At 35.3% G+C, this 12,901-nt stretch overlaps 1 protein-coding gene across 1 annotated transcript in view; it reads right to left on the bottom strand.

The window, feature by feature from the left end:
* The window catches only part of SUPT16H (SPT16 homolog, facilitates chromatin remodeling subunit), a 34,915-nt gene that overhangs the window by 17,148 nt on the left and 4,866 nt on the right, over nucleotides 1–12,901 (bottom strand). Inside the window, exons 2-7 of the mRNA XM_016165559.2 lie at nucleotides 5,829–5,921; nucleotides 5,405–5,575; nucleotides 4,578–4,730; nucleotides 3,890–4,036; nucleotides 3,318–3,469; nucleotides 2,208–2,380 (exon numbers count right to left, since the gene is read on the bottom strand). Coding sequence (XP_016021045.2) covers nucleotides 2,208–2,380; nucleotides 3,318–3,469; nucleotides 3,890–4,036; nucleotides 4,578–4,730; nucleotides 5,405–5,575; nucleotides 5,829–5,921 — 889 coding nt within the window. The remainder of the gene's footprint in view (nucleotides 1–2,207; nucleotides 2,381–3,317; nucleotides 3,470–3,889; nucleotides 4,037–4,577; nucleotides 4,731–5,404; nucleotides 5,576–5,828; nucleotides 5,922–12,901) is intronic.

Raw genomic sequence — 12,901 nt, 5'->3', positions numbered from 1 at the left:
ACAAAGCTACAGTAAACAAAACAGTATATTATAAAACTGACACAAAGATCAATGGAACAGAATGCAAAGCCCAGAATAACCCCCACATATATATGATCAATTAATTGATGATAAAGGAGCCAAGAATACACAACGGAGAAAGGACAATCTCTTTAATAAATGGTATTGGGAAAACTGGACAGCCACATGCAAAAGAATGAAACTAGACTTACTTACTTACACAAAAAGATTATAGACCTGAAATAAGACCCGAAAAATCATAAAACTCCTAGAAGTAAAAATAGGCAATATGCTCCTTGACATCATTTTTGGCAATGATTTTTTCAGATTTGACACCAAAATCAGTAAGTGGGACTTCATAGCAAAGGCAACAAAAGCAAGAATCATCAAACTAAAAAGCTTCTGCACAGCAAAAGAAACCATCAATAAAATCAAAAGGCAACCAAATGAATGAGGTAAAATATTTGCAAGTCACATATCTAGTAAGAGTTAATATCCAAAATACACAAAGAATTCATACAACTCAATAGCAAAAAAAAAACAATCTGATTAAAAAATAGGCAAAGAATCTGAATAGATATTTTCCCAAAGAAAACATACAGATGGCCAACAGGTACATGGAAATATATTTGCTACCACTAATTATCCCGGAAATGCAAATCAAAACCACAATAAGGTATCACTTCATATGATAGAATGGCTATCATCAAAAGACAAGCAATAACAAGTGTTGGAAAAATGTGGAGAAAAGGGAACCCTTGTGCACCGCTGCTGGGAAAGTACACTGCTGCAGCCGCTACGGAATAGTATGGAGGTTCCCCCTAATTGGAAACAGAACCGCCATATGATCCAGCAATTCCACTTTTAGGTATTTACCTGAAGAAAACAAAAACGCTAACTTGAAAAGATATACGCACCCCCAGTTTCACTGCAACATTATTTATAATAGTCAAGATATGGAAACAATCTAATAGATGAATGCATAAAGAAAATGTGGTACAGCTGACCTTTGATTTTATGTGAACTTTTTTCCATGAATACTACAAATGTATTTCCTCTTCCTTATGATTTTCTTCATAATTTTATTTTCTCTAGCTTTAATTTAATGCATATAACATACAAAATATGTTAACTGATAGTTTATTTATTGGTTAGGCTTCTGGTAGTCAACAGCTAGCTATTGGCAAAGATTTTGGTAATAGTCACACGCAGATTTTCGACTTCGTGGGAAGCCAGTGTCCCTAAACCTCGTGCCGTTCAAGGGTTACACACACACACACACACACACACACACACACACACGCAATTCAGCCATAAAAAAAGAAATCTTGCCATCTGCAACAACATAGGAAGACTTAGGGCATTACATTAAGGGAAATAAGTTAGAGATACAAATCCCATATGATCTCACTGTATGTGGACTCCAACAAACCAAGCAAGCAAGCAAGCAAGCAAGCAAACTCACAGAGAATAGATTGGTGGTTGACAGAGGCAAGGGGTGGGTGTGTGGTTGGGTGAAATGGGTGAAGGGTGTCAAAAAGTACAGATTTCCAGTTATAAAATAAATAAGTCATAAGGATAATGTGCAACATGACAACTATAGTTAAACTGTATTGCAGTGGTCCCCAACCTTTTTGGTACCAGGGACCAGTGCTCCTGTAAGAATCTAATGCCTAATGATCTGAAGTGGAGCAGAGGCAGTAATGCTAGTGCTGGGAAATGGCTGCAAATACAAATGAAGCTTCAATCGCTTGCCTACTGCTCACCACCTGCTATGTGGCCCAGTTCTTAACAGGCCACAGACCAGTACTGTCCATGGCCTGCGGTTTGGGGTCCCCTGCTGTACTGCATATTCATTTTGCAATATGTACAAATATAGATTCATTATGTTATACACCTGAAACTAATAAAATTTTATGTGATTATGCCTCAAAAAAACCACAAAACTTTCTAAACTTCTAACGAAGAGTAATAAGGCCACAGTATTTTATGAAGATCTGGACACAGAAGTGAGTTTTTTGTAAAAATCAATGTAAAATGACAATAACTCATGCCTAAAAGAAAAGCAGATTCAAGAACTAAGTGTGATGATAGGTTAGTAATATCTAATTCTATTTTTAGTACGAGAGCCTCAGGAATATAAACTCACATCAACACTAATAACATTTTTGTTACATGATTTCCAAACTTTTTCTATGGCACCTCACCATGTCTTAATTCCTTTAGCAGCTCCTCTTGAAGCTGGAGCAAAAAGTTGTAATTTTCTTGAACTTCCTGAGAAGGGTCAACCATCAAAGTACGAACAAGGTTGGAGCAGTAAGATTTGAAGCGAATACCCATGGCACAAGTGATGGCCCCAAAATGCATGTGATTCTTGTCACTAGAGACCAAAGGAAGAAAGCATTTCATTCATTACCCAATCTAGGAAAGTCCTTAGTATCACACTGGCACATAACATTTGTAATCACTACCTCTCTCTGCTATATTCCAAAGCTGAAGCAGAAAAAGGACCTACACATTAAAAAAATACTAATAAACCATTTATAATAAGGGTCTAAAATAAGTGACCAAAACTTTTAGAATAAAAATTCAGTGAAAAGTTGAGCTGTATCCTAAATATGAAAAGAATATACTAAATTTTTTTCACTACAGTCTATGGTGTTGAGAAGTCACCAGTTTACTATGAATTATAGTATTCACTCTGATTTAGTACTTTCAGACTGACCAGGTAAAAAGCATTCTTCACAGTATTTTTAAAAATTAGAAGGGGAAGGGGGGTTGGAGGGCTGGGAGGATGCAGTAAAGGGTTAAAGAAGTACAAATTAGTAGTTGATAGATGGTCACAGAGATGGGGAGCAGGGCATAGGGAATGCTGTTAGCATTAATATATTGGCTAGGGGGAACACCAGAGGAGAGGAGGAGCAATTAGGGGGATCGTTTTATAAACTATATAAATGTCTAACCAACGTACTGTATACTTTAAACTAATTAAAATAAATAAATTTATTTTTAAAAAATTAGAAGAGGAATTACATTATGGTATATCAAATAATATTTTAATGTTTTCTGCGGGGCATGTTTTGCATGTCCCTCCCGGCATTTTTAATCACTTTGGAAAAATGTTTACAAAAAATGAGTAACTATATGAAATAAAATAGAAATATGAAGAGAGTAGGACAAGAAGAAAATGTAGAAGGCAGACTAATAGTTACTCTGTCTCCTCCAAAGTTTCTGAATTCCAGAATGAGTAAAAGGAAAAACAGGCTAAAGGTTAAAATGCTCTGGTGGTTAGTTTATTTTGAAGTTCTCATACTTACCTCACCACACTGAACTTGAGATTATAGTTGCCACCACTCTGAATGATAGGAGGATAACACATTTCCACAGTAGAGGGATCTGCCCCAGCTAGGTATTTTTTCTCTTCAATTGCCTTTTCCACAGACTCAGCCAGTTTGCTGTGTCGAACTTTCTGTAAGTATACCCAGAAATGAAACAATACTTACTAGACGGTGGCAAAGAGGAGTGTTGCATTTTTGGATGTTATCGTTAGAAGACAACATGTATCTTGACATCATTTAGGATGCTATAAAAGTCTCATGAAACAGGTTGTACGCTAGATAACATACTAGTATGGATGCAAAGCAAATTTAGATAACAGTATGTGGAATTTAGTTATTCAAGGAATTCTCAAGTAAAGCACTGGAAACCTCAAGAAACTACAGTGCAGGTTTACAGTTATTTGAAAGAGAGCTGGCACAATTACACACCACCAACTTAAGTATCAAAGGCTTAATTTCAAAGGAAGCAGAACACATACCAAAACACTGCATTGTAGAGATTTATATCTGCTTCATTAAAACAGCAAAAAGACTTTCCCCTCTCCATTTACCTCATCTGCATCAACTATTTCCATGACTCTTTCCTTGAAGAATTTGTTGAAGACCTCAGAGGTGATGCTGGCTGCTTTCTTCATCAGGTTGAGCTCCCCGTCCTCCTTTACAGCAATGGTATAGGCCACAACCGCACTGATATCTATCTGCGGTCAAAAGTGGTAAGAGTTTCTCTAACATGCAAATATAAAACTGCTAAAGAAACATATCTTTCCCAATGTGAATATTATCAGTGACATTAGATTACTTAGCAAAGTATTCATCAGTAGCTTAAAGAATATCTAAATATTCTTTTCTTAGACTGAATAAACATTGCAAATTGCTCTTTACCAGGTCACTGTGTGTATTCTAAGAAGTGTTAAAGTAATATACTACTTAAAATGTACATGTAAGCACCCCTCTCTAGAAAGACAGGCAGGAGGATCACGGGAAAAAGAGAAAAACAAAAGTTTTTTTAGATAAGATACTTTTGTGTTTCCCTCTGAAGTAGCTGAACTATCTCCTGAATGCCTTACTCCTGATTGAAAAGTAAAACTGGCTGACTGCTCCACCAAAGGGAATGAAAATGGAAATGCGAACAAACGTACAGTTTCCCTAAAACATATTCTCTGCATTATCTGTTACGGAAACCCCTAACACTTTGGCCTATTCGGCTCCCAACCTGCTTGTTTCTGGGAGTATTCTTACTTTGTCAAAGCCCTCTTTGTTCAGGCAGTCATTCCAGCTCTTCATGAACTCTCCAGGGAATTTGTCTTTGCTGAACACGCCAATCTTCTTGCCATTCTTGCTTTCTTTAATAGCTTCAATCATTTTGTCAAAGCTGCTCTTATTACTTTCATTCTATCAGTGCCACAGGGAAGAAGAGAGATTTGTCAATTAGTTTTAGAATTAGACATGTTCTACTAGTAACGAACAAGCAAAGACAAATATTCTAAATCCCAGAAAGAATAAATTATAGCCCCATGCCTTACCTACTTCTTTCTCTCAGACCATAACACACCAAAAGTTAACACAAAGTTTCTTTGGATATTTTTATATGCTTAAGTGAAGTGCCATGTAAGTTGACAAGAATACTCTTTTTCTCCAGGAAAAGCTGAACAATAGGTGAACAATACCCTGAGAAAAAAAATCTGCCAGGTGGGCAGTATGACAAAAAAAAGATTTCTTTTGAGAAAAACTGGAAATGAGGTATATCTAAGTTTCCCTAGGAATACTGAAGGTTCTTTGTTCCAATTAAGGTACTCAGATGAAAACAAAAATTGACAGTGTCCTTGAAAATGGAGGATAAAGTTAGTGTTGACCAGAATTTCACAGTCCATTTGTTTTGTCGCAGAACTTCTAGGGTTACTGAACTCTTTTCTTCCTAACAATGAAGATGCAACAAAACTGATATTACAATCGCAAGTCAGCTAAAATCTCCCCTTTTTATTCTTTTAAATTCCTAGAAGGCATTTCTTTTTACCACATTTAGATATTTTTTCACATTTATGACACATTTCTTTATTAGTTCTGACCTTTTCTCGTATCAGCAGTGTGATGGCAGGGGCTCCATTAGCATTCTCATTGCCCTTAGTGTTGGCAATCTGCTTCAAGAACTCCACTTTTTTCTTGCTGGCCATAAAAATGATTTTGTCATCACAGAAGACCATGATAGTATCAGTCAGTTCATAACCAAAGAGCCATGTCTATGGGAAAAGACAACAGTAACAACAGTACTTACAGATAAAAAAAATTTATGTTCTAAATCAATGCTGTTTACTAAACTTTTTGTAAAGATGAAAATATTCTGTATCTGCTCTAATATGATAGCCAGTAGAGAGTACTTGAGATTTTGGACCAAGAAGTTAAAAATTTAATGTGGCTAGTGGCTACTATATTGAATAGTAAAATAGATGATTCAATGACTCTGAGGGTTCCAAACTGCTATAAAACCCTCACCTGTAAGGCAGTTGATTTGGCATAAACAATTTCTTCATCAACACCCACTGATACAACAATGGCATCAACATTGGCATATTCATCTTCTCCTTTCTGAAAAGCAAAGCATAGGTAATTTGGTCATTTTTTTTTTTTAACACTAGAAATATAGAAATAGACTCCAGTATTTACTCAGGATATATATATTTTTTTCCTAAAAGAAATTCCAAATTTAAGGTTTGCTTGGCAAGCTCATAGCCATTAGCTACTCTATTTTTGTTTCCCCTCTTTAATTCCCCCTCCCCCACACTTCCACCCCTGACTTATAGATGTTGCTGTTTCTCAAGAACTGGACCTCTGAAGGCGGGGCATCTCCTCCCACATGCTTGGGACTCTCCCGGTGTGTGCAGTGTGTGCCAGGGTATGGGTTCGTGGCTCCACCTGGGGCGTGAACCCAGGACCTTCTGTGTGTAGAGCAGATATGATAACCACTACACCGTGGAGTCACCCCCGTTACTCTATTTTTTAAAAAAGCTTTACTGAGATAGAATTCACATGTAATTCATCCATTTAAAATGTATAAGTCAAAGGTTTTTAGTGTATTCAGTTACATATCAGTCACAATCTATGACGCTTTTATCAAAAAGAAACCCATTAGCAATCACTATCCATTTCCCCCCAGCCCTAGATGACTAATCTCATTTGTCTCCATGAATTGACCTACTCTGGATATTTCATATAAATGGAATAATGTAACATGTGGCCCTTCTGTCTGGCTTCTTTTGCTTAAGCTCTTAAGGTTCATCCATATTGTAACATGCATCAGAACTATATACTTTTTATTGTTGAATAATATTCCATTATATATATATATGCCACATTGTATCCATTCATTGACTGCTGGACATTTGTGTTATTTTCAGTTTGGGTGATTATGAATAATGCTGCTATAAACATTCATGTAAGTTCCTGTGTAGAGATATTCCTCCAGTATATATCAAGGTGAGGAACTGCAAGGTCTAATAGTAACTATATGTTTAATTTTTTGAGGAACCACCAGGCTGTTTTTCCAAAGTGACTTCACCATTTTACATTCCTAACAGCAATGTATGAGGGTTCCGATTTTGTCACAGGCTGACCAACACTTATCTTTTTTATTATAGCTATCCAATAAATGTGAAATTGTATCTTATTGTGGTTTTGATTTGCCATTTTTGGATGGCTAATGATGTTGAGCAACTTTTCACATGATAACTGACCATTTGTATACCTTTTCTGGAGAGGTGTCTAGGCAGACAGAGCCTTTGCGCATTCGGTAACTGGCTTATTGCTTTATTAAGTTGTTAAGAGTTCTTTTTTATATTCTGGATTTTTTTTTTCTCAGATATGATTTGCAAATTTACAACCCCATTCAGTGGGTTGTCTTTTCACCTTCTTAATGATGTCATTTAAAGCGTAAGTTTTTAATTTTGAGGAAGTCCAAATTATTGTGCTTTTGATGGCTTATCTAATAAGGCTAACCTAACCCAAAGTCATAAAGATTTACCTATGCTTTCCTCTACAACAGTTTTATAGTTTTAGTTCTTATATTTAGATCTATAATTCATTTTGAGTTTATTTCGTGTATGGTGTAAAAACAGGCCTAATTCCATTCTGCTGCATGTGCATATCCAGTTGTTCCAGCACCATTTGTTAAAGACTATTCTTTCTCTACTTAACTGTCTTGGCACAACTGTCAAAAATCGAATGATATAAAGGTGAAGGTTTATTTCTGGATTCTCAATTCTATTCCACTGATCTGCATGTCTAGCCTTACACCAGTACCTTGTTGTTTTGATTACTACAGCTTTGTAATAAGTTTTGAAACTGGAGTGTGATTAACTACTTTTGAACGCTCTGTTAAGACCAAAGGATTAGTAATTGTGGGCTCTAAGGTCAAATCTCTGACTTTCTCTGTAAAGTCAAGAAAAATACCTATAATCCCTCTTCCACATTTTAAGGGTTCTGGCCGCCAATAAACCAAATATGATAGCAATTGAGGGTTCTGTTGACTTTCTCTACCACGACAAACATATAACCGGAAGTTACTACATAGAATGGGTATATATATATATGCCTATTGATTTTCAGTGAGAAAATGTTTTTCTTAGGGTTGGTAAAGTTTTATTATTAGTTCTCACTGATGATACAAAAGTAATCATAGTTTAAAATTGCTAGTGCCTTAGCATGAATCGCGGCAGTGGTACCAAACTAATTCTTTACTACCACACATTCATGAAAAGAGGAAAAAAGTTGGTTTCACTAAAGAATGTCCTTGATGCAGTAACAATGATTAGTATTATGAAATTCCAATCCTTAAGTATATGTCTTTTTAATATTCTGTGTAAAGATATGAGTACACGCAAAGCACTTCTGTGTGTGCAATGAAGTATAATGGTTGTCTGCAGGAAAAGCACTTGTACCATTATGAGTAACAAGTTAAACTAACCACTTAACCATACTTGGGTATCTAGCATACATTTCCTCAAAAATGAATGACGTAAGCGTATCACGTCAATGAAAATGAATAGCATGTTTGTCAACAATAAAATTTGAGTTTTCAAGCAAGAAATTAAAATCTCAAAAAATTTGTACCCACCACTGTGAACTTGACAACTTTCCTACTTAAGACTTTTCTGATAAGATTAGTGGTGATATTAACATGTGTGATTGATTCTTCCATACCATATAATGAAATGTGTAACATTTAGAAGAACTGTACAACTGAGAATCAGTATTTTCCGAAAAGCACTCCGTGATGTTATGAAACCATCCATGGGTAAAGAATCCAAGGTACAAAACAGATACATAACTTGAATATGAAAAATTCACCACTGTGGTTTCACATTCCATATTACAACTAACTTTTTAAGAGACTACCACTTCTTGAGTTTTAGTGTAGTAAAAGGATACCCATAATTACCTAAAAAGGTTATTGAAATATGCCCCCTTTTCCAGCTTCATATGTATGGGACCAGATTTTTTTCTATATACTTGATACACACTATACAAAGACAGGGCTCTTTGGGGTCTTGAATAATTTAAAAATGTAAGGGGACTGGATCAGAGTTTGAGAATCATTGTGCTGTACTATTCTTATATCAACATTTTTCTCTCCAAATTTTTGCCACATACACCTTAATTCTTCAATAAAAATGAATTTTGTGTCAGTGATATTACTGCTACCTCGATAACCTCCCAAAATTAGTAACAGGCACTCCCTTATATTTAATACTTAAGTGTTCTGGATACAGGTAAAATTTTCTCCTAAACTTTTGTCTACAAAAAGCACTACTGAAACTAACCGAAAAGTCCCCTTTAGTATTTTTCACTATTTAAAATCTCAGTCAAATTAACTTTTTAGAAAGAAAAAGGTATCAACATGAACATGAACAACAAATTCAAAATACAGAGTATGATCATGTAACTTAATCATTGCTGATATGGGAAAATTATCCAAAAGGCTCTCAATACAATTGAAAATAGAGAAAAAAAGAGGCACATATTCAGCTTTTTTATGATAGAGGAAACAAACTCACCTAATCTCAGGGATTTTAATTCATATAAAATGCCCACTTTTCCACTGCTGATCAAAAGGGTGAGAGGATGAATCCTAATTTCTATTGGCACCCAGTTGCTCTGACCATTTTATAGAATATTATTTCTTTAGAAAATCTGATGGGCTCTAATCCCAGAATAAAGAAATGTAATAATACCAGAATTTAAGCTATCTGAAGATAATGAATTTGGATTAAATTTTTCTTAAAATGTGATTCAGTGAAAAGGATTATAATAAAACCAAATATTTTGACAGCAAAATCGAAGACACTATTTTGTATTCAAACCTTATGAAGAGTCTAAGATTCTTATACAGATCACATCTGAAAATAATCTTTTGAAACTATGGGAGATTTTTAATGGGTTGCTTGTAAAACTTACATATTCTATATATAAAATACTAAAATGTTTTGATTAGATTATGTCTGGGATTTGTTTGGGAATGAATACTAGGGTGGAAGGAACTAGTTTAACAAAAAAAAAAAAAAAGCCCCAAGGCTAGCAGCTCTTGCCTCAGGACCAGCTCAAAGTGCCAGCCTGACTATTAGAGGTGGCTTGGTGCTGCTTAAAAGGTCCCAGATTCCTACCTGATGTCTTCTGCTTAGGGTGGTCTTCAGACTCAGACTGGAACCCTTGCTAAATCTGGACTTGGGATTCTTGTGCTCCCTTTTCTAGATGAATTCTCTTGCAGCAGTGACCCCTGGTGTGCATAGACTCTCAACATCCACCACATTCTTTCTGTCCCAAATTCTGCCACTTTCTATTCTGTCTGGTAGATTTGACATCCAAGTCTTGCTCAAATAGGTGTTTCAGATGAGAATACTAGTATATACTGAGTAGCCGCTTTCCTTCTATGTGCCTTCTTGCATTTATTATCTGTAATTCTCAAAATAAGACTTTAAGTGCAGCATACATCTTTATATTCAAAATCTCAAATCAAGCCACAAAACACCCAAAAGTTCCACAAAAATATATAGTCAGTTCTTACATTGATTTAGGCTTAAAAAAAAGAGGGTGCTAAAAGTCCTTCCTTTTTAGATGCACATATTAAGTTTAAAATATTTTTCCTTAGGATACAACTAGCAAGTAATAACAGATAAAGTTATACATTTTCTACCATTTCTAACTCTCTCAGTTAACAAATCAGATGAGGGAATACTTTCATTAGGGTCCTAAAAAGAAAAATAATTTTTTTTGGAAGGTCTGTAACTTATATTTCTAAGGAAACTTAGGATCATTTGACAAACTTTTCAGGTAAGATGTTAATATTAGTGACTTCTTAAATTTACCAGAAATTTATTTCAGCAACTGAAAGCAAAATGTATCAAAGTCTGTCTCCTGGATTTAGAGAGACAGTATGCCTACTGGGTAAGGGCTCACCCTGAAGCCAGACTGCCTGGGTTTGAATTCTAGGCCTCACCGCTTATTATGACCAACTTCTCTGTGCTAATCTCCTTGATCAGAAGTGTGTATAACGTGCTTAGAATAGTGCTTAGCTCACAGTAACCACTATGTTTGCCATTATTATTAAAGACTGATGTGGCTATTTGTTAAAAATTTACTGTGTACCACACCACTACTGATGTCAATGATTAGCTGATTACATAATCAGTACAGAACATGTATGGTAGAACAGACTTTCTGAAAGTGCACAACCCATAAAGATTTTAGGTGATTCCAGATATGGCTTTAAATATTCAATCAGAGCAAAAAAGTTACATACTTTTCAACTTCCTTTAATCCACTTGATTACAAAAAGGACTACCTGTCTAATGCTAATCCTTAACACCTGCTACAATTTAACAATGCTGTTGTGTTTACAGTCTTTACTTTTTAACAGCTATGTTTTACTTTTGGAAAGACTTTCCAATTATAGTGAAGTAACCTTTCTGAATGTATTAAAGTTTAAAGAGTTCAACAATTATTTGTAAGATGAAATGGAAAGAATGGTTGACTAAGCAGAATTGGGTTAGCAAATCCCTAAGTGCTTGACAAGCATTCTCACTGCGAAGATATTGATGATAGATAGATAAGCATGCATAGCTCAGAAGCCACAAAGGGTTCAGAACGCAGGAGGCACCAAGTATCAAAGAAGGAGAATTGGGTATATTGTACATGGATCGGTTCAGGACTGAAAACAGAAGGTCTAGTTATCAAGCATAAGAGATGGAATCCCCAGTTCTTGGAAGCCCTGAGACAGCTCATAATCTCTCCACAAAAACACCTGACTTATTCTCTGGAGAAATGGACTCAGATATTAGGCCCAGGAGAAGGCAAGTGCTAAATGTTGGGGAATTAAATTAAAGTCTGAATTTTGAATGACAATTGGGAACAAATGCCACAAAGAAAAGAATTGGAGGATTTTTCTCTGCAAACCTTCAATGAATTCAGAGAAAACACTTCAGATACTAAGTTAGGGGTCCTCCATGGAATGAGCCAGCCTATTTACTTTGAAGTAACCCCTACTAGTTGAGAAGCCAGATTCATATTCATGCAGGGCTTCCAATCAGTTTTTATTATCTCATTCTCAATACAGATGGGTATAGACGAGCATCATTTTGATTTTTGTGAAGTCTCCAATATGTCAGAGAGAAAGCAAACAAACCCAGATGAAACATAAAAGGCAGAGGACAGGAAATAAAAATTAAACACCCCCAACAGGAGAAATAAAGTACATCTCTGAAACAAGAAAAGAACAGAGAATAAGAACTCTTAGAAATCAAAAAGTTGAAATTTTTAAAAATTTCAAAAATTTTCCAATAAACATTTGGAAAAACTGTAAGAAAGTTTATGGAAGTAAAAGATAAAAATACTAGAAATGAAAGAGAACAAATAAATTTAAGCCAAGATGTCTAAACCTTACTGAATAGAAATTTCAGGTTAAAAAGAGAGAGCATGTGCACGAGTGAGCAATCACTGAGGAGATGGAGAGAAAAACATCAAAAAAAAAAAAAAAAAAGAAAAAGAAAAGAAAAAGAAAAAGAAAAAAAACTCCTAACAGATTCCAGTACTGGGGGATATAAGTCTTGAGACTAAAAAGCTACTCTTCCTCCCCCACCAACTCAATGTTGTGAAATCCAAAATATAAGGAAGAGATGATTCTAAATGTTTCAGAGAGAACAGGCCAGATATATTGGAACAGAAAAGAGAATTACATCAGCCTTCCAAAAAGTAATACTGTAAGCTTGAAGACTACTAGCTTCAAAATTCTGAGCAGAATTCTGAGGTATTTTCAGCCTCGAATTTTATACCCACCGAACTATATTATTAACTAAATGTGAAGACAGAATAAAACTTCTGAGTCACACAAAGGCTCAAGAAATACATATTTTCTGTATCCTTTCTTAAAAGTTCTTAGAGAAAATGCTTTAACACAAAGAAAAAAATCAATACATAGTCTGTAGTATATAGGGAACCAAAAAATCAATACGTGGTCTGTAGTATATAGGGAACCAAACAATGGAAGTCCCAAGGTTCAAAACAGGAGAGTAATCTGC

This window comes from Rousettus aegyptiacus, unplaced genomic scaffold (assembly GCF_014176215.1).
Source record: "Rousettus aegyptiacus isolate mRouAeg1 unplaced genomic scaffold, mRouAeg1.p scaffold_m13_p_3, whole genome shotgun sequence".
Lineage (NCBI taxonomy): Eukaryota > Metazoa > Chordata > Mammalia > Chiroptera > Pteropodidae > Rousettus > Rousettus aegyptiacus.
The sequence above is the reverse complement of the archived record's forward strand: the minus strand, read 5'-3'. Positions and strand labels throughout refer to the sequence as shown.